This window comes from Rhamphochromis sp. 'chilingali' (assembly GCF_963969265.1).
Source record: "Rhamphochromis sp. 'chilingali' genome assembly, chromosome: 11".
Taxonomy (NCBI): Eukaryota; Metazoa; Chordata; class Actinopteri; order Cichliformes; family Cichlidae; genus Rhamphochromis; species Rhamphochromis sp. 'chilingali'.
The window spans coordinates 34,648,129-34,670,701 of record NC_137938.1 but is presented as its reverse complement, the minus strand read 5'-3'; the positions used below and the strand labels follow the sequence as shown (position 1 = coordinate 34,670,701).

Sequence of the window (22,573 nt, the reverse complement as noted above, 5' to 3'; positions counted from 1 at the left end):
CCATCAACGAGACTTTATGTTCAACATTCCCGCACTCCACTGATATTACCATACTGTTTCAAATCTGTTTTCCCCTTTATTGTTTAATGTAATTTGTTGAGCCTCTCCACTGCAGCTGACAAGCACCAACTGCTCTTGATTGGATCATGGAACTTGCTGCCCCTGCCACTAAAGTGTTCCAATACGGCCCAGAAAACAAAAATCTAGGGCTCTTCAATGCAGTGTACTCAGTGTTTTGTTGAAGATCATTAAGGGCTCTCTATAAATAAACAGAACAGGTAGTTCAGAACAGGCCTGTTTGACGACCAATAGAGAATACGGCGCTCTCTCAAAGTGTTTCACAACAACATTGTTGTAAAGGCATTTTCTCATATCGCATGACTACAAAATGCTGCAGCAACAGGAACCAAAAGTCTACTTATACTTGCTACACTGTCTTTGGCTGATAACTTTGATAATGATCAGTTACAGCAAACCTACATTCATATCAGAAACAGAAGTAACAGATTTATTTTTATTAGGTGGACTCTACAGTTCTAATCTTCGCACCTCTCATCCCCCCTCACAGTTTGCAACCGCAGAAAACAATGTCAGCCAAGCTAGAACTCAACACCCAGCAGAAAAACGACGACCAAACTTAACAAATGTCTGTGTTGGAAGCGAACGGTGACCTAAAACCGGTGTAAACATTCATTTTCCTCACTCTCCTTTGCGTCTGCCGCACCTGTAATTTGCCCATGGTGGGAAATCACTTGCACTTTTGGAAAACGCCACAAAGTAGGCCTTTTACAGTTTTCCACTAAATTTTCTCTCGGGTGAAAACTGTTGCATTGTTTTCATTTGAATCATTAGTTTGACCTCAAAGTCACAACATTGACCCCAAAAATTGCAATTCTTCATGACATTCTGACTTTTTACTGACAATTAACCTTCACTTTAACGGTTAATAAATCATATTTACTATGCATTTAAGGACAAACAGCTTTACAGCTGACCTAATAAAGAAAGCTATTGCTCAGGAGAGCAGAGGTCAGTTCTCAGGCTGCTTGTCCTTAGCATACTCTAAATACTGGACTACAAATTGCCCCCACGTGTAGCTATTAGCATGCGAGTGTTTAAAGTGAAAAAAATGTTTCATAAATGGGTGAATGTGGCTTGTAGTATAAAAAGCGCTTTGAGCGGTCAGCAAGACTAGAAAAGCACTATACAAATACCCGTCCATCCAAACACATTTTTTCCAACCTAGATAACCTCAGAAATCACAGATTAAGTAGTGAACTGGAAAGGCAGTTTATTTGGATACAAAGCACATCTCTCAGTTGAACTCACAGATGCTGCAAACAGGTTCATTGAAGCAATAAGTACTGAAAGGCATAGGATTATCTTGCTATGCTGGCACACACCTGCAACAATATTGCGCTGTAATCCGCTGCCTCTGGGTCATTGTTGCTTAATTATTAATTACTTTCAAACAACTGGACTGACAATCAAGGATTCTTTTTCTTGTTTTGAAACAGACATGACCGGTGGCTCATGGGGCTACGGGGTCATGGGGTGCCAAATTAAAAGAGCACCTCGGGGCCCTAGAGGTCAGATCTGAGCACAGCCCCATGAGCTTCAGCAGACCATTGTATAATATTGATATAAATAGTAACCGGGTGTTCTGAGAGAAACGGTTTCCTTGCAACACAATAGTTGAATTCATGCGCAAGATTCACCCAGCTATGCAATGCAGTACACCGTGTATGTGTGCTGCAGTCACAAGCTGCCAATGAGAGCATAGGCCTGCTCTGTCAGAGAACAGCATGGTATTCACCGCTCAACCCACCCACCCATTCACCACCAAACTACTGCTGCAAACACCCCCAACATGGAAGGAGGAACGTTTAAAAAAAAATCTGGCTCTGCTGTGAGACAGGCCGAGTGGACAGACAGGCAGACAGACAGGGAGAGGTCTGTCATATGGCCTGGACCAACACCTTCCCCCTAATCTCATTTGCTTGTTATCAGCCCCATCAAGCTGACCTCGGCCACTGCAAAAATAAATAACTAAAATAAGCCAACAGATGTCCATCAATTTGCCATTTGAGGTTTTTCCCGCCCTCCTTTCTCAGATTACTGCGTGACCAAAAATAATGCCTCACATTCAACCCAACAAAAAGTACTTTGAGCACCATTTGGATTTTAACCATCTGGACAAAAAAGGCCAAGATGACACAAAAAAATGAAAAGGGAAACTCGGTGATGAAGAAATGATTGTGGCTATTGTTGTGGCTGGCTGGTTGGAGGAGAAGACGGTTTCTGAGACAGCCAGACAAACCTCCTGTGTCTGAATAAGGGAGCGAGCTAAAAGAAAGGGGAAGACAATGCATCACTGTCTTTCCTCCTCCTTGAACCTGGCAGAGGCCCAGCACTGGCAGGCAACACTATGCAGATAAACGCAGCCGATAACACGGTATGTTCAAACCTGTTTCTCCTCCCCGAGCACACCAATCCAGCGTCTGCGCACGCAGGTTCAACCCTGCGAGGTAACGTGCGCCGTGTTGTAAATACATTACGGCATGGTGGACGCCCATCTGCTGACGACGGTGGAGTCTTGAGATGTTCCCGATGCTTCGGCATATGCGAATCTCCCGCAACAATAAGCAATAATTGACTGCACATTTCTGGGCCAGATTCCTTTGCGGCGTGTGGGTCTTTATAAGCAAACAGAAAAAGCTTTGACTGTACGAATTGTTTCTGGCATACAGTGAGGATGAAAAGGCAGTGGAAACGGGGTCAGTAGCCTTAATTGAACTGCAGTGGCAATTGGAAGGACGGCCAAAAAATATACTAAGAGCACATTGTTCCCATCTCTTGTAACAGATGAACTCTGTGACAAAAATGTACACTTCTTCAAGTTCAACTCAATTGTGTTTGTGTAGTTTGCCTTCTCGGAGCAAACGTACAAACTCGCACAAACTTCATCTAGCCCTTTAACAAAAGGACAGGCCTTAATCCAAATATATGTTCCTCTGTGGGGGTGATCCAGTGATCAATGCTTAAAGGGAAGGAATTAATTTGCAGTTCAGCTAAGGATTTACCACATTGATTATCGTTGCACCGCTGCAGCTAGATGAATATGTTGGGTTATGCGGGGAATTTATTATGTAGCCAAAGTAATCGTGTTTATTTTCTTTCATTCTCCGTGTGATAGGCAGATGATCAGGACAAGGGCAAGATTTGCACTAAAAATGTCTGCTAGCAAGATTTGAACATACAAATTTGTCTCGCTACTGGAATGGAAAAGATTACTGAACTGTGCATTCATCATATATCCAAAGTAATGCAAAGTAATCGTGTTTGCATTATTTCTTTTACTTAAGAGAAGGTTTGTGCTGGAAATGGCTTTGCTATATGACAAAATACTAATGTATCCAATGTTGCTGAAAAGGAGATTACTGAGCTCTGTTTCAGGCCGCTTTATGTTGCATTTATAATGCCGCTTCTGGCTAGACTTTATGTCTTGATGCATAGTTTTTGAGAAAGACCACGCCAATACTAAAGAGCCAGTACTAAATCTGATCAATTCTGGAGAAACTAGGGACCCACCAAATCACTAGTTTGCCTCTCTAAGCAACTCATGAGTGGATATTAACTACAGAAGACAACACGGCACTGAAAGTATGAGGCATTTCCAACGGATCGAGAGAAAAACGTTCAGTGCATTTATTACTTTCTAATAATATACCCCCTTCTTTGTATCGTATCTAAGGCTGTTCACCAGATGGTGATCAAAGAGTTGAATTTATTGTTAAGCCACATTTTTATTTACCTCTGCATAATTTTTCATAACCTCACCATCTGATTCTAATTCACACGCAGGTCCTAGGCCCTCATGAAGGAGGCAGACTACAAAACAAACGGATCAAACGACCATCTTTGTAAAATGACAGACAGGCCCCAAGGATGGCTGGATTTGCAACTGCAGAAATTAATGATGAAATTTCTAGTACGGTCGCTTCTTTCTTAAGGAAAGCTTTTAAGGATTAAAAACTGAGTCATCTAAATCTTTAGAAACTTGCCTTTAAAACTCTATTTTTTTTAGTTATTAAATCTCGTTGATACGACTCTGATGTCTTGTCAGAGAGGATGCTTTCCAGATTGTGGTTGCCAGATTGTGTTACTATCTTCTTTTGTGAGGATGTCAGTGGCTGAGCTTTAGGAGAGAGATTCGCCAGTCTGAATCATACATGCCAAACATTTAATCTCAATTCGAGCTGTGACACGGAGAAGTCTTAGCCAAACAGCGAGCGTTTTCTGAAGAGGGGTCGCGACCTCTCCAGATACAATAAGCAAGTTGACAACAATAACAGACTGACAGCTAATGCGACACACATTGTGAGGGCGAGGCATGACTGTGCAGGAAATGGCCCTCTCTCTGTGTCAGCACTCCTTCCCAGAAACAATACCGACTAGCTCTGTGTGGCAGTTTACGTCATGGCTGCCGAACCAATAAAGCATTGAGGGTATTTTCGAGCAACCAAATAGAGGCAGATGGAGCATAAAGAATAACCAAAGGCAAATGACCAGTCCATCAAAAATGGAGCACATTAAACATCTGTGTGGTTACAGTTTCGTTTTTTTTTAACCACACATTTTATTCTTTTCCAGCAAAGTTCTTCACACACAACTGCACATAACACAGTAACAATTGTACGACCAGGGACTTTCCCACAGTCATCCTCCTGCAGAAAATCCTGATTGTCTGCAGGATGAATGCGCTGCCCGAGCCCAAGGAAAAAAATTGTTATAATTTGCATATCCACAAATTAAACTGTTGTAATATTTTGCTCAGTCCTGACCAAACACTTGCAGGAAATATATTTTCTCTCCTAAGAAGGTAAACTTCACATTTTAGTGGACTCTTTGTCCAGGAAAGCACCACAGATTTTTCATGTGTACAAAATGGCTGAAAATGGAGTCACTGATGATGCTACAGTACACGTGTCTCTCTGTATCAAATATTAGTATTGTTGAAATTGCACCATAATCTAGTTTAGCCTGGTGGTGGGCTGATATTTGTATATCCGCACTGTCTGCACAGCCACACTGAATGTTCAAACACTGTTCTCCATCCACAAATTTACCTCTTGTTTATAATCTTTTCTATTCAATACTGCTGAGGCAGATGGAGGATGAATGCACACAAGACAACAAACACATCGAAGATGAACTGCAGATAATCAACAACTGCAGCAACATTACAAACGCAGAAAGCACCTACATGGAGTCTGATTCCATCAATTATAAGAGCTTGATTGAGATTTAATTCAAAGCTGGGGTTTAATTGCTAATATCAAAGCATAATTAAGCTGATAAATCATGACTGATCTTATTGAATTAGGGATTGAAATAGCAGGGAACCTGCAAATTGTCTATGTCAGCTAAATAAGTGTTCTTAATTGTTGACAAGTTTGCAGATTTTAGTGAAACTGATCAAATATTTAAAGGCAGACAAAAGATATATGTTTTTTTTGTTTCCTGTTCAATTTGAAGGGACTTGTCTTAAAATAAAATCACAATTTTCAAATGTTGAGAAAATAGCTGAAAAACCTCAAATGTCTCTGTGAAACATGGCTGGAAGCCCTTCGTCAGGCTCAGTTCATGCAGTATATTGTAAATTTACCCACTAATAGAATTCAATGTGGATAAAGTGATTAGTAGTGAGAGGCAGTCATCCTCAGAGGAAGCAAAGAGACAGAGAGGAGATTTTGAAAGACAGAGAGGAGAACAAATAATGCTAGCAAAACCAAGTGAACGTAAGCAGGATGAGGACTTAGATAGGTCCTAATATCTCCCCATGCAATTCCCCCTCTCTCACACTCTGTATGCACGCACACTAGCACAGATACACACTCTCTCTCTCTCTCTCACGCTGCATCTGCCGGAGCTAGTGGCTGTAGTTAAATTGAAATATTTCCCGGCGTGTGTCAGAAGCATGCAGAATGGTAATTATGACAGATCTGATTAGGCGGGCCGAGTCGGGCGGCTCCGGGCTGCAGGTGCGACCTTGTGCATTCCTGCGTGTGTAAATAAAATTAATTACAAGCGTAGGGGGCGCGCAGCGCGTGACATCAGCGCGCACAGGGGGGACTCCCACGGGGGGCACCCTAATGGAATATTTTCCCCGAGTCTAATAATACAGTTGGTATTGACTTGAGGTAATTAGGGGGATCATTAAAGCGCTTTTCCCGGCGTATTTGCCTGCCTGATCAGATTAGCGAGAATGGGCCTCAGAACAAGCCCTGTGTGGTCTGTCAGGAGAAGTGGAGACAGTGGGAGTGGGTTAGCTTGCTAACATTTGCAGGAAAGAAAAAGCTAGCAAAACCCTGTGCCTGTCAGTGGAATAGGAGTAACTTTTTCTAACAAGCCAGAAAACAGTGAGAACTAGTGATGTGAGCTGTGTGACAGAATAAGCATCGGTTAGGCTTGTTTATCGAGAGAGCTCTAGTGCTACTTCAGTTATGTAGCGAACTGGCTAACAGCTGCTGTGCTCCACGAAACATTTGTCATACAGTAATGTACTAGAGGTGATGAGGATGAGACAATTTGGAGTCTTGACAGTCGGGGCAGATTCCTAGTTTGGACTGCAGGGAAGGAGGTGGGCGACGAGGGGGGAGGGAGTTGTGCGGTTGGAGACAGATGGGGTGAGAGGTGGCACGTAAGGCGTAAGTGAGAGAGATGGCAGGAGAGACACAAAGTGCTCTGAGCATGCTCAGTGAGACCCCGTGCTCCCACTAAGAGGAGGAGGGCTCAGAAAACAGGCTGGTGGGAATTCCACTGTCCATTAAACAATAAGAGAAAGGCTCATTTCAGAGGGAGGGGAAGACTTACCGTTTGCAAGATAATTCGTTCACTAAATTAATTATTCAGACAGCTGGGTCTCCAGTTCAAGAAATTGTGTCTTTAATAATGGAGGGGATCTGGCCTAGCCTGTTTCCCATGGCAACCTAATAACCAAGCAGGCACGGGAGATAAATAAATAAATCAATTAATAAACAGTCACGGCCCTTTTAGATCCCCAGGGGCTGTGATATGCTCACTCTGATCTGCCTAATTTGAGAGAGAGAGGTGAGGAGAAGCACACAAACAAAAATTAAGACTTGATGCCAGCACTGCTGTAACAGTAAAAGTCAAACTTGTGGGAAGCGATGCAAAACTGTAACAAGTACCAGTGTAACATCTTCACTGTCGATTCTGACGATCTATGGATGCCACGATTTTCATGCAAAACGCGACTTTTAATATTCCGACCCCGAGCAACAGACAAACCTCTGAACGGTCACAATCTAGACAGAGACACCGAAAAGGTCAGCCATCTGCCCCTCTTGTAAAGCAGCCACTGGATGGAGCAGAGCTGCATGTGTGTGTCTGGTTTGGTATAGTTGGCTGAGATTAAAGCTAAGAAAAGCTTTCATGTCCATATAAAACATGTAAAACCACTAAGCGGATTCTACCCGTAACAGGAAATTAGCAACTTTGGAAACATGAAGCAGTCACAGTTATGCGGTCACCCTCCCTTCCTCCTATCAGTATCCCCACCCGCCGCCTCCACCCACCTTCACCCAATAGTCCATATCCTTAGACCAACGAGGCACTCACTCCCCGCCATCACCGGCCCCCCACCACTCCCCTCCTCCACTCCAGGGACTGCCGTGCCAGGCGGGTGCAGGGTGACAGATGGCATACACCAACCTCCCCCCCCTCTCTCTCCCCTACTGCACCAGCCCCCCTGCTCGGCCCCCCCGGTGGCGCAGCGGCGGACCAGATCAGTGCCATTCTGTCTCATTAGAGCCTGGCTAATTAGCGTAGCCTCTTCCAGGGGAGAATGAGCGAGTGAGAGAGGGAGACAGAAAGAGAAAGAGAGATGGGGAGGGAGGGCGCCGTTTGTGGTGTTGACTGCGTTCTGTACTCCACTGGCCATTGAGGAGTCGGAGGGCTTTGAGCCCCGCAGTGCGCAGGGCTCCCAGGGTGCTTGTTTTATGACAGCAGGGACTCTGATTCCATCCACCGCACAGTTCCTCTCAGGAAGTGTTGGGAATGTTTAGACATAAAAGTCGTGTCAAAGGAATGCCCCCGATCCGCTCCACCCCACCCTCAGCCGACCTCCCATCGCTCAGCTGAATATTAGCTGCCCTCTCCGTCAGGCTAGCCAACACAGCAAGCCTCCCCTGTTAACATGAATGAAAACAAAGCACTGCAGCTTGCTAGATAGTGCACTAGCCCTACTGAGCCAGTTAATAATGTTGACATCAACTCCAAGCTATCCAGATCATAGCTTGCACCTCTGCAGGCTAAAATGAAATGGGCCGTTTGGCAAATAGCACAACTTCTGGCAGTGTCAACGCTGGATTTGAACCAGCAGCGCGCAGTTGTTTTCTCCAAGTCTGACATCTCCTGAAGCTAAATGGAGATGGAGCATTCTTGGAGCGTTCGATCAGTCTGAATCATTGAGGAACGGATCATGAATAATGATTTCGATTTTATCAAAGAGTAAACACAATATGTATCCTAATAAATCAGAATGGCTTTGTGGATTGCTTAAAAAAATGAATGGTCTGACTTCAAGTAAATAGCAAACATTAATCTGATAAAGTATTATGGCTCGGGTTAGAGTCACTGCTCTATAGTTACTACTCTGAATATGTGGCAGTAAAAGAGTGATTGAAACGCAACGTTGAATATGTGCATGTGGAGGGTGAGGACTGGCAGAGGCCTTCAGTGGTTACGAGCCCTAGGAGAGGACAGAATGGCTGCGTTCCAAAAACTCCCCAAACACCAGCCGACATAAATATGCACACTGGAGTATACATGCACTGGTCCACGCATTCAATGTGCCTCCTCAGAAAAACACACAGTACATGCTCCACACCTAACCGCACGCTCAGTGGAGCGTGAACCAATGAGCAGGCTCGGGTTAACTTTTCTACTCAAAGTATTGCTGCCCGTGGCCTCCGTCAGGTCACCATCTCCCATCTTTCTCTCCTTAAAGATTGTCAGATCTGTTCTCATCTTCTTGGCTGTCTCAGATACTCTAAATACACCAAGTGGTGTGCACCTACCCGCATGTGTCCAAGTCACCTGGTCCCGTGCTTATGTAAACATACTGGGAAACCCTAAGCTGAGCTGAACAGGCAGAGTTTGAAATGCAAACCAAGCAGACAGGACAGTGCCAGTTTCAGTGATGAGGCCTCTTCCTTCCCCTCCCCCCATGATTATTTCCCTGGACCCCATATGGGCATCCTGCCAGTCTAGCCCATCCTCCATCCTCATCACCAACCACAGTACCAGCAGTCTCTGCTGGCATGGTGCTCTACCCACGGCTCGGATGGTTATTTTTTTCCCCCTGCAAGGCTGCAAACCTCTCTTGACCTAAGCTTAAGTGATGATTTTGAACATTATAAATGGATACATTCAGCTGTTCCTCTCACTGATTTAGACAAGCATTTTACTAGCATTTTAAAAACCTAAAAAATGTTTTTAAAGCAACACCTCTTTTAAAAATGAGTAACCACTGCAGCCAATAATATGTAATATGACTAAAGAGACAACAAATCACTGCTAATCACTAACGAGCATATTGTGGGTATGTGTTCTACAACAAACCACCACATTTTAAAATGATTTTTTCTGGTTAAAATAAAACTAGTGCCATCTTTTATCAGTTAGCATAAAGGCAGCACACTTTTACTGGATATGATATTTCATGTTTAATAGTTCAAAATCTACTAATATTTTCATCATTAATCAATAACTATTATATTGACTAATCACTTGGTTTTGTTAAATCGGCAACAATCTTTTGAAAAAAATGGCCGTCATAATTTCCCAGGAACCAAGGTGACGCACTGAGGAAGAGAACAGGACGTCTGCTTGGTTCTTATCTATTTAGGAATCTGTGTGTGTGTTCCTGTCTAGCTATCTTTGTGAGGACCGAAATCTGCATTCTACTATACTTGTGAGAACCAACAGTCACTTGTGAGAACACACACACCGGTCCTCACAAGTTTGAGGCTCAAAATGTATTTTTAGTGTCAGGATTACAATTAGGTTATGGTTAGGTTTAGGGTTAGGCATTCATTTTTAATGGTCAGGGTAAGGGGCTAGGGAAACCATTATGTCAATGAAGGTCCTCACTAAGATAGCTGAACGGGCTTGTGTGTGTGTGTGTGTGTGTGTGTGTGTGTGTGTGTGTGGGTAGCGGGATGGTTTGTTCTCATTTCTTGACAATTGTTCACCTGCTTCGGGTGTATTGCTAGAGACCTGATTTAGTGCAGTGTCAAGTCTTTGTATTTTGACTAAGAGCTGCCTTCTATTACACTTTCACATCTACCGATCGCCTGTCTGTGAGGCATTTAGAGAACATTGGTAAACTGCAGCTTCATCACTCCCAGCCACAAGGATACTTTCAATCTGTACGAAAAACTGCAGTAAAATTGAGTACAAAGATGGTAATAAAGGTTCTCACTAAATACAACTTTGTTCCTTATCTGCATGTCAGAGGAAGTGATTAATACAGGGCGAGATTACATTTGATTAGTTACCAACTGGCTCAGTGAGCATTAGCTCTGCTGCTCAGACTTGCTCCATATGGTTTGTGTTAAGTAATTGTATCCTTATAGGCATCTTCTATTCAATACAGTAACGCTATATCTGTGTATCACCTTTCATAGCCGTTTGCCTGTTTGCGAGGTGTTTAGGGACGTCTGTAAATTTCAGTTGTGGTGATTAACTCTTTCCGCAAGTCTTTACAACGAGACCTGACAAAAATGATTGACTCATTGCTTGACGAGCAAACTAGCTAATCTATCATTTAACATATCATTGCAGCCCTGCGGTTGCCTACACAAAGTGCCATATTTATTTACTTTTGTGTATGACAGTGATACTATACACAGCATTGAGGGAAAGGAAACCCTTTTTTATCCAGACTGCGATGCTGGCATTGAGGATAGTAAGATAAAAATGCTTGAACTGTCTGCCCAGAGCATGAAACTAACACAATGAACCCACTGTCCTGCTTTAAATTAAAAAAATATATATTGACAATTTCTTTTTTGAATATTTTTGAGGAAACTGCAGCGGAAAGCTGGGTCCCAGCATCTGATTTTCAGAGTACGTGGGTGCTGCTGGGGAGGAGCAGCCGCTGGCCTGGCGGTGCTGGTAGATGTGGCAATGCCGGCTGGGTAGTAAGGGGGGAGGACCAGCTGCCCGGGGAGCGCCCATTACGAGATAGAGCCAGAGATAAGTGCTCTCCCAGGCCCCTTTTCAGAGGCATAATTAGCACACTTCTTATCTGCTGCTCAATTCACATTCACACCCGCCTGCCATGAATGGAACGTGAAAGAGAGGCAGAAATCGGGGGAACGAGAGAGGTAGAGGGGCAAGACAGAGAGATGGGAGGGAGGTGGAGACAGCATGATGGAAACCTGTTCCCAGACAAACCGTCATTTGAGAAGAGAGAGACATGAGCGAGTTAATACTGCGACCGCCTCACTCTCCCCCTTTTCTCTATCCTTCCAAGGAGTCTTTGAACTCCTTAACAAAAACAGTGGTTTGTGCATCAAACTGCAATTTGGTAAAACAAAGCTATCTGGGGCTATAATCATCCTAATCAGCAAGAAAAAAATAAAGCCTTTGCAGATATTTCAAGATTATTCCGCCCTTGGTGATCTATTTCTCCCCCCCACCATCTTCTTCATCAAGCACAATTGTGGAAATCTTCCCAACTCTGCCTGCGACAGACACACGAAAACCTTTAATAATAAGTCCTCAGTGCTACATTTTTAATTGCTTTTAATAAAGAGTTAAACTGGCGCTATGTTTTCACCCTCTGTTTCCAACACACACAAGCTTGTGTTGTGTGAGCTCTGCGCTCTTTGTGAGAAGATGACAGGGGCTCCCATCATCATCTAACTGAGTGGAGCTAATATAAACAGGTTTGTTTGGTGTTGAAACAGTGTCGACTGCTAAACTCCAAACCCACAATAAAGAAGACATGTGTCATTATGACGATAAATCGCTCCACTGATACACTGAGCTAAGTTTCCTTATGCGCCGTCTCCAACCTTTGATGGAGATGTACAGTTTTCCTGCACACACGCATTGAAGGAAATTCACCAGAGTTCACCAATCAGAGACAAAAGGTCCTCAATTTCTGGCTTTAAACACAAAGGCTGTGTCTGCACGTGTGTGGACATTGGACAATTACGTATGCCCGTCTGGACTTTCAGGCTTGGATTTATGGCATATCAGTACAGCTCTACTTTAGAAAGCACGATCCAATTAACAAATTATGCTACCTAAACACAGAGGACAATTTGCGACAGTTCTTTAGTGTGTATTTCACTACCTGGCTCTTGGAGGCCGCCACCTTTGCAAACAAGGCCTGGGACACTTTGGCCCTCTTCATCTCCTGCTGGATCTCATCGTAGATGGTGGAGTTGATGTTGAGGATGCAGCTGTCTGCCTTGCCGTTCCACTCGCTGGGCAGCGGTGACGGTTTAACCTGGTAATAAAAAGAACAAACATTTGATTTAAAGGCTTTCCCGGTTTTATTAAACTCTAATATGTTGTTAGATATAAGATTCTATTTGTATTTGGCAGGTTTAGATTGCATGTGTGGACCTGGACTCTCTACTCTGTCTGAAGATTTTTTTTTATTAGTGTTGTGTGACAGTTGGTTTACTAAATACTGCAACAGAGTAATGTAATGTAATTTAACTTTATTGTTCCAGACTTTCTGATAACACTTTGCGCTGATAGACAGAGAAATTAATATTTGCCTCGCGCTTGAAAAATAACTTTCCAGCTTCATAAACATAGAAAACACTAAAATTGCACTGACATAGGGATATTGTTGTCAATGAGAGTGACTTGTATTTTCAATGAGAATGTATCTGCCCAGTTGGCAGTGCTGGGGTTGGGGAAGTGAAGGGGTGAAGTTGTTTGCTCACAGGTGAAATGCCCACAGGGATTCGGGGATTCCAATCCTCCGGCCTTACGCTGTTACAGTCTTCCCTTCGGGGCTAGAACACAACACAACCATATTTGTTCAGGCTCACATAAGAAAAAATAATAATAAAGGGAATCTGTCTGAACACATGATCATGCATGCAGCCAACTCTTACACACACACCCGCGCGCTCGAGTGTAGATTTCACCCACACACAGCACCAGCCTTACTTTGCTCAAAAACACTTAGATGTGTTGTGTGAAACGTTATTATTCTTATGTCAAGCCGGTGATTAAAAAATAAATGTAAGTCAAGTGAAATCAAATCATCTTCATTCAGCGGCTTGTTGCATCTTGACGAAAATCCTTTGACAAGGTAACAAGTATCCTAATAAAAGCATTACCCAAGAACCATTAGCATATGAATCATTCCATACGAGTCTTTTTGAAAGGAACCATCGACAGGGTTGGGTGTGGGTACAAGTAAATGGCATTCAAATAAACCATAATAACACCAACAGCTACCATCTCACGATGGAACTGGTGATCAAAAAACATATATATTCAAGTATTTGTCTAGACACCTAATACGAGCTCCTTTATGTGTTAAAAAACAATCTCTGAAATTTGTGGTGAAAGTGGAATGTCTGAGAATTTCTGGGCCTTTTATCCTGTTTTATGACAGCTCGACACGGGCTTGTCAGCGGGAGCAGGAGGGTACCGTGTCAAGCAAATTGTTAAGGCAGAGACATGCACTAACTGGCTTTGGGAGAGTCGAGCCGAGCCATCGGTACATGTGAGAGAAACATACCTCTGCATCTGTTTTTATGAGGCCAATAAAAACCCTCCTCTGTCTCAGGCTCAATTGCCACCCTGTCTGATTTATGTGCTTAAATTCACACCGCATTGCTTCATAGGAGAGGCTGGCAGATGGCCAGGTGTATGAGTGTGCAAATCTGTGTGTGCGCGTGAGAGGAAGGACAGAAAACAGGTCTATATGATAAATGTCAATTGGTTTAAGTCATACAGGTGAAGCATATTAGGCCTTGAGATATTGTACTGATGTGCCAACAGTATTTTGAGTGATGTGAAAATAAAAATCAGAAAGCAGGATTTGAATTTTCTACACCATGCTGTAGCCACTGCCTTTATTCTCCGCCTTGGAGATTTATTTCTGTTTTATTTTGTTTCGTTATGTGCCTCTGCAGCTCTGTGAGCTCACTGCAGATATGCTAAGATAAGCCTGATATGAACTTAACAGGCACTTCATAGTTCCACGTTCCTGCCTTGGCTTTAAGGACACTAACAGGAACACTAGAAGCAGATTATTTTGCCAAAACCTTCTTTTATTTTCCTTTTTTTACATCAATAAATTCCTGTGCGATAGTTCACTCTGCTGCTTTGAGTTCCCGTCCTGTGCCGGCACAGCCTGAGATTGTAAAGATGAGCCGTGAACTGCAAAATGCTCCTGCTTTAAGTTCAGCACCGCTGCTTCACAGTACGACTCTTTCTTTTCAGCCGGCCACTGCCACCACGCTGAGCCTTTTCAGAGGGAAGATTGATTTTTAAGATGGGTGGGCTGGGGCTTCTATCTCACTCTCCTCCGCACCTAAATAAAAGCCAAATTTTCACCGGAGACAGGACAGAAGAAGCCTTTGTCTGGCCCTCTCACCTCCCAAATGCAGCTGACCGCACTTCAAATGGGCTTAAGTGGTAGAAAGTTGCCACATACCTTTCAAATGAGGGACACTGATTTGCGGCGAGGGTACAAAGTTGTGCTGTGGTACGAAGCGATTTTGAAAGACGCACTGACTAAACGATGTTTGATCTTTCACAGAGCTTGTCATCACCGAGTGAGCTTTATTTTTTTGAAATGGGAGGGCTGTTAATGCTGCCTAATGCATGGTAAAAGGTCAAAATTAGCACAAAAAATTATCCATCATTTGTGCACCATTCTCACCTGTGTGGTGAGGGCGGGGATGATGCACAACTCATTTACATGCAGGAAGAATGTAAAGTATGTTCTCTTTACCACTGACAGACTTTTATTTGTTCCATGTGTTTCTGGAGAGGCTGATACAATAGAGGGGAATGTGAAGTATGCAAAGAAACAATGTGTTGGGGTTGTTCTTGTACACACGCTTGTTGTTGTCCCAGAAAACAGAGTGTGCTAATGAGTGCATGAGGTGCCTGTGTTTGTACAGTATAAATATTTAACATCGCGCAAATGTTTTATACCAACTGACTGAATCTTCTGAAGAAGAAAGAAAAAGGAAATAGCGTTTTGTTTGACCTTGTGTGGTTTGCAGCACCTCTAAAAAAGCGCCCGCGTCACGAGGTTTGATTCACACGTCTGTCTGTCTGTCTGTGATCCCAACACAAAGACGGACGGACAGACATTCTCAGCTCAATCCAACCTGCTCTCACGCATGCATACCTTTACCCGTTGCTCACTGCGTGTAAACACATTCATGAAATACCAACAACATCTCGGCAGAGCTGGCTCAACAGTTCAAAGGAACAGATCCCTTCAGATATGTCGTTTTATGGGGTAGAAATGTAGATTTATCAGCCCTGAGTGTTGCGTGCACACTGAAAACTATAACCGTGTAGAAAGTAGATTTTCTTTGCTTTTTGTCAGCCACAGGACTTTAAAGAACTGTCACTTCATTTCAGATTACTCTGACTCGGAGCAGAAAGGGTTTTCTTTGAGTTGGCCACACAACAGAATAGTTGTGGAGTTTAATAAGCAGGGTAATGGCAATAAACATCTGGGTTCGGTTGGCAATACTACATGATCAATACTACATGATTTTTGGGTCCCAAAGTTGACAAAGTATTTACTACAACTGCTGATGCTTTGTGTTTTATCCATCACACTTCTGCTACCAGTGGAGCACAGCCTCATCTCACATCATATGTCAAGTTCACCGTCCTAATTTGGTGGCGTATTTAAGCTCCATAACTTTGCATGTGTGTCTGCTGGTTGAACCCATCCACCACCCCAGCATCCACTATAAGCAGCAGGGGCCTGTTCTACTTAAGCAAGTTTTTTTTAGGTTATTACAACATGCTGTATAACCACAGAAGAGCATCCACAGAAACAATAATTTACCTGTACAGGTCGGCTGGATGGGGTGCTGATGAGCGGAGCGGAGCCCATTGCAGAGGCGGCCGTGAGGCTGCGCTCCCGCTCATCCTGATAGATGCGGTCACGTTCGGCCTCCGGCAGCTGCAGGAAGTTCTGCATGGCGCGCAGGTTGACCAGTAGCGACTGGGACGCCGTCTTGGGATCTTCCTCCTTACGCAGGATCTCAGACAGTAAGCCCTACATGATGAAACCACATTTAGTATATATATTTAAAAAAAGAAAAAAAGAAAAAGAAACGAGAAGGTGCCAAAAGAGCAGTGGACGGAGAGCAGCATCAAAGAAAAGTGAAAGAGGAAGAGAGAGTAAGAGGCTCCCAGAGCGGGAAATAGATGTGAAGCAGGGGTCACGGTGGTAACCAATAAGGAGAATAATCACATTAGAGGGTTCTTAAGTAAGACAGTAAAGTGTAAATGGAGACTCTAATGACAATGGAGCTGTGACGCTCTCACACACGCTTTCTTTTCTGAGTCAACTGATTATATGAGAGTCTCCACCTCTCACAGACTTGCAGGAGCTTTGTCTACAGAGAGCAGTCCATTATTAATGTTATAAAATCATCCCATCATATCCTCATGACTCTCTGCAGGGCTTTTGTCTGGAAGTACAACAATACTGTTCTGTCAGTCTAAAGCACTTCATCCATGATCATTTGTGGAGATGACGGGAAAAAAACCCACTTTACTGAAACTTGTGTGTGGCCTCTGAACCCATCGCACATGGGTGGTATTTAGCACATCTTGGACATATTCTTTGAGTCGTGTACTGCTTTGGATAAGAGCGGAGCTACTCGCCTGAAACATCTTGTCTTGTTCAGCGGGCAATCAGTGTATCCTCTGTTTACTTTTCAATAGCGCTCAATTCCATCATTATGAGACGGCGATGACTCCATTATCAGAGACGTGTGATTGGGCCTTTTCATCAGCTCTTGGCCACACACTGTGCAAACCATCGCTCCGCTTCTCTCACCATCAATACGTGTGATTTGGTAATAAAACAAAGTGATGGTAAAAACAGATTTGTGCCTTTATTTATTTATTTTTAAAGCATTCGAGTCCTCTCGGGCTAATGATCAGAACTGCAATATGCGATTGGCGGTGTTTCTTCGGTGACTATTAAAATATATGCAGCCATATATGTCATGTTTAAAATATGCAGGTCTGTGGTATGCAGACATGTGTGAACAAACCACACATTTTTATTGGTGTGACTGTGTACTTGATGGATACACATTGTCAGAGGACAGATTAGCAGTATATCCTTTTTATGCTTGAACTCTGTGTGTGTCTGTTTGCATTCTTCAGTGTGAACATGCTTATCAGTTTTCACCATCAACCATTTCTATCTGTCTCTTTGGGTTGAGTAGTGTCCACCCCATTAAAAAAAAAGCAACCTCTGCTCCTTTGATCCACCTCCTGCACTGACAGAGGCCCCTTCACCCTGCTAACCAACACCTCCCTCCCCTGTCCTTTTATTAATGCAGACTTTGTGAAGAAACACAAACCTAATAAATAATCCTCCGAAGGCACGTTGGACTAATTCCTAACATCAGCCACCGATAAGGCTCTATTTGTGTGGGAGCCTGCCATGCTGCACAAAACCACCACTGTCTGAGTAAGTAACACAAACACTCACATAATTTTTGTTGCTGTACGTTCTAACTCCAATAGATCCTTATCGCTCTTTTTCCCCCCTTTTCTTTTTCACATATAGAACTTCAAAGAAAATGGAGAGGTAATGAGGTTTGTTGTCAACCCCCCAACACAGATAGTACGTCTTAAGGCTTTAACGCTGCCATCTGTGTGTCTGTTGATATGTCTGTTAGGCCTCTGACTCTGCAGTGAAACCACATATTTTTGGCAGAGAGAGAACGGATGCCATGACCGAACCTGGGTCTTTCACATGGCAGCCTGCCAGCTGTCTTCAAGTGAAGCAGAGGTGCTAGACTACTGGAGTGTGTGAGAATTATGAATAAGCAGTGGATTCATACAGAAGCCTTTCCTAACATTTCATAGCGAGAGAGATCTCGTGAAATTGTAGAAATGATAATGTGATACGCTTCCTTTTCAAACAGGATGTTGTTGTAAGATATACACTTGATGTGTTACTACGGGAGATAAAAGCTGATGTTTTTGGTTTGATTTTGGTTGGGAGTATTTGGCTGAATTTCACCGGTGCCACTTGATTTTACAACTAAAGAACTTTAAGGGGATGTAAAGGTACCTTTTCCATATTTTAAATACTTTATTAACATCTGAATATACACAGTATTGATAAAAAATGAATGAAGACTGTATGATGTAGGCAGATGCAGTATGTTTTTTATAATTTTCTTCCAGTTTAAATATAACCCACTGATTGAGGTCAGTTCTGTTACAATTCGATCTCCTCACCTGTGTTCTGTTGAAGGCCACACGGGCAAAGACAGCCTGTGAGATGCCGGCCCGTTTTAGCTCGTCCCTCACCCACTGGTAAATCTCAGAGGAAACCTCTGTGTTCGATGCCACCTGTGGCTCCAGAGGCTTGGTGTGGGAGCTGCGGTTGACAGGTGGGTGGTTGAGGTACTGCTGTGACAGGGATTGCTGCGCCAGCAGCCGGTTCACTGCATACTGCTGGTTGAGGATCTGTGCCATCACAAGCTGCTGGTTGACCAGCTGGGGACTGATGGGTGTGGACACCAAGCCCGGGTGATGCAGACCGGGGAGCTGGGGCTGTCGGCCTCCCGTTTGACCACCGTGCGGCGGCGGAGCATGAGGCAGCGGCGGCACCGGCGACGAAGGAGTCTGCTCCGCTGTGCTGCCGGGGATCGGCTGCTGCTGCTGGGAAAAACTCAGGTGGTTGTGGTTGTGGTTAGAGCCAGGTGGGGAGAGGTCGGACAAGCCGTCCATTTCCGCTGGAGAAAGACAAAGAAAAATAGACACGAACAAATGATTGGCTTAAATTCCACAAAGAAAACAGAGGAGGAAAAAACAGGCGCGGAGAATGACGTAAAAAGAAAAACTAGCAGATAGCCATCTAACAATCATGAACATCAGTTTAATGGCACCATAGTCATACTCTCTAATCAGAAGAAATGAAACAGACCCGGCCTGCATCAGATCAAATGTTTGCCTCGAGTCAATCTAAGCCTGTCAGCTTACATTCCTGTTTACATTATATGAGAAGGGAATTCATTTGTGAAGCTCGCACATATCTAAGAAACCAACGAAAAGCAACGGGAGGTTAGAATCTTCCCCCTAACCAGAACTCTCCACTGGTCTCTTCCTCCCTGCCAATGACCGGGTAAAAAAAAGAGAAAAACGAAAAAGATGGAAACGCAGATAAAAGAGCCTCATTGTGTTTGACCTGTGTCTTCCACTAACCATGCCTTCGAAATTAAGTACAGAATGTCTGTGGCCTCATCATGTGAAAAAAAAAAATTCTTGTGTGTGTGTGTAGGTACAGAAATGATATGTGCGTGTTTGTGTGTATGTGCATGCACAGAGGCAGAAGCAATACAGCTAAATCTGATTCTCTCTTTGCATCCTTAATTCTAAAATAAGGAACACAAGCTAGCCAATATGACATATTTAGGGGAGGATGGTTTAAATATAAAATGTTTGGAACAGCGAAGAGAGAAAGGAGGGGTACATTGGAGGACAGAACGAGTAACCGGAGGAACTGCCCTGTTTGAAATACTGAAACGGTTTTGACTCGAACTGTCTGTGAGAAAAAAAAAAATTCTATGTGCCGTCATTTAATGGCATTTTGGAGATTTTTGCAGCATCTCTTGCTTTGGGAATCTTTAAGTCCATAATGGCTGCTGGGGAATATTTTAAGACAGGTTTAAATTATGTGCTTAGAGGATGAAAACAATGATTTAACATTTAAAGTGCTACCCACAACGAAGTGAATGAGCATTTGGAGCAGCTGAATGTTTTCAGGTTACCGCCTCTCTTTAAGGAATTCACATATGCTGAGGCTCTTTGCATGTACTATGCCGAGTGAGTGAGGGGGCAGTATTTAAGAATTCATACGGATGGCAACATTAACACCTCAGAAGTGTGCTGCGGCCTCCACATCCCACAGAAAAGCATCGTATGAGAATGTGAAAAGCATAAATTGCTGTTAAGGGAAGGGGTGGTTTTGGGGGGGGGGTCTTCAACAAGCTGAATTTTTCAGCAGATGAAAGATTAAGTGCATGGATGTTTTCCAAAAATACCCACAATAATCGTGTGTTTGAGCTGCCTGTTTCTTAACTGTCAGCAAGCACAAAACACCCGGCCAAGACGGGTCTATTGAGTGTTTGTCGAAAACAAATGATGTGGAGGGGGGGGGGGGGGGGGGGGGGGGCAACAAAAAATAAAAATCTTGGTAATAATCACATCTCTTTCCATAATCCCTGGCATTCCCTGGCTCTGATGGTATGGTGTGCCTTTTCACTCATATGTGAATGTGTGTATGTGCGTAGTGCGCATATGCTCGCTCACACAGACTGCTGGGGGGCATACTCGCAACACACAAACACACAGGCACATGGAGGCATTTCCATGCAAATTGAAAAGAGAAGGGGTGACAGAAGAGCATGGCAGGCCCTGGGAGAAAAAGGCTGCCACAGAAGCGGGAGTCCTCGTGTGGAATCCTGCCACAAAAGAGCCCCGGATTAAACACACAATGGGAATGGGATGTGGGCTGAGGGAGGGAGGGAGTGTGTGTTTGTGACTGGGAGTGAGAGAGAGAGCGAGAGAATGAGGGAACGAGAAAGAGAGAGAGACACTGACCCAACTCCTGCTCCTGTTTCCTTCCCTGCGCTCACTCGCTGGCACCCACTTCAGCTGACAGAGAGTACCTGTGACCAGGTACTTGTTCCCCTTGACTTCAGGCTAAAGCTACTCACTGAACATGATGTGCTGAAGTGAATTTAGAGTCACATAAGACACTGCTTTCAAAACACAAAGGGTTGCTGTGCCCCCCGCCCCTCTCTCTCTCGCAGCCTTCATGCTTGGCAGTTCACCAGTGTTTTTTCTCTTGCTGCCATTTGTGGCCACATACAACAGCCCATCATAAATACTGAGGTTGGACTGGGGCAGGAGGTTTTGCCACGGGCATGTGGTGGGCACCTGAGGCTCATGTGCCAAAGTTTTTGCTTCTGAGGTTTGGCTAACATGGCGTGCGTGCGTGTGAGTTTATCTGAGTGTGTACGAGTACATCCTGAGATGCTATCGCTGCTTCTCTGTGTGCGTACACATCTGTGGTTAGGTTCTTATCAGGATTCGAAGTCCTCAGAGAGTATCATGCAAAGAAAAAACACAACTGTGTAGTAATTATTGCTTTTTTTAAAAAGACAAGCATAAATCATTTAGATTGATTCTCAAATTGTAAAGGAACTCTAAGTTTAGTTGTGACTGAGATGGAGATTTCCACGTGTAGCCTGTGGGTTAAAGTTAACAGAGCGATTTTTTTTTTGTTTTAATTGTGACTTTAAAATGACTGTTGTTGGTTTTTGGATCAAGATTATAATTGTGATTCAGTTTTTGGAAAGTCTGGTTGTTAACGGCAGTTAAGGTCACAGTCTGAGTATAAAGGAAAGTTTCTCAAAAAGTGACTGTGTGTTTATCTTTGTGTATTAATCTGTATAATCTCATTACAAGAAACAGGTACAAACAAGGAGAAAGGCTGTAAGGATCAGGTTTGACATCACCGTAAGTAATGCTATACTGAGTTTCCGCACAATTAATTAATGCCAAAGCAAAGTCCTCTACAGTGTGTGTGTGTGAGTATTTGTGTGTGTGCCCACGTTGCAACATACCTAGTGCATTGGCACGTGGGCTCTCACGGAGGACACACGTCCCCAGGTACCCCTCCAGCTGGGAGGGTTGACGCATGCCTGAATAGTCAAATAGCGAGGCACACACACACACACACACACACACACACACACACACACACACACACACACACACACACACACACACACACATTGCAGAGTTGTGAGGAAAGAAAGACAGGGTTAAGGCTTTTTACAATTTGTCTCTCCCACTCCAGCTAAGCAGAAATATGACATTTAAAACATCAGCATTTAAAACTGAGGCCGGACTGGCAGCTGCAGCGCTTCCACTTTTAAGGAACATAAAACCAAAAAGAAAACAACTGTGACAGAAAATGTGTAGGTGTATGCAAGAGAGTACTAAAGTACAGCAGGTCTCGAGTAAATAAAGTTCCCAGTGTATGTTGCTACTTTAACTGATGGAGGGGGGAAAAAAAACATCAGATAAGATATGATCACAACACACTATTTGCATGGAAGGCTGTGAAAACATTTTGATATAATATCTGTGTCTATCATCACTGCGAGCAGCAGCAGCAGCACACTGGTAAAGAAAAAAGATAATGTTCAACAGATTGGTAAAGCTAATATCTCAGCATTAAACCAGCTCACAACAGAGCGCT

General features: G+C 43.6%; 1 protein-coding gene across 3 annotated transcripts in view; it reads right to left on the bottom strand.

The window, feature by feature from the left end:
* satb1b (SATB homeobox 1b) overlaps positions 1-22,573 on the bottom strand; it is a 58,156-nt gene that overhangs the window by 7,412 nt on the left and 28,171 nt on the right. For all 3 annotated transcript variants that reach the window (XM_080895710.1, XM_080895709.1, XM_080895711.1), the window contains exons 7-11: positions 21,933-22,010; positions 18,538-19,037; positions 16,112-16,324; positions 12,999-13,070; positions 12,395-12,550 (exon numbers count right to left, since the gene is read on the bottom strand). In XM_080895710.1, coding sequence (XP_080751836.1) covers positions 12,395-12,550; positions 12,999-13,070; positions 16,112-16,324; positions 18,538-19,037; positions 21,933-22,010 — 1,019 coding nt within the window. The remainder of the gene's footprint in view (positions 1-12,394; positions 12,551-12,998; positions 13,071-16,111; positions 16,325-18,537; positions 19,038-21,932; positions 22,011-22,573) is intronic.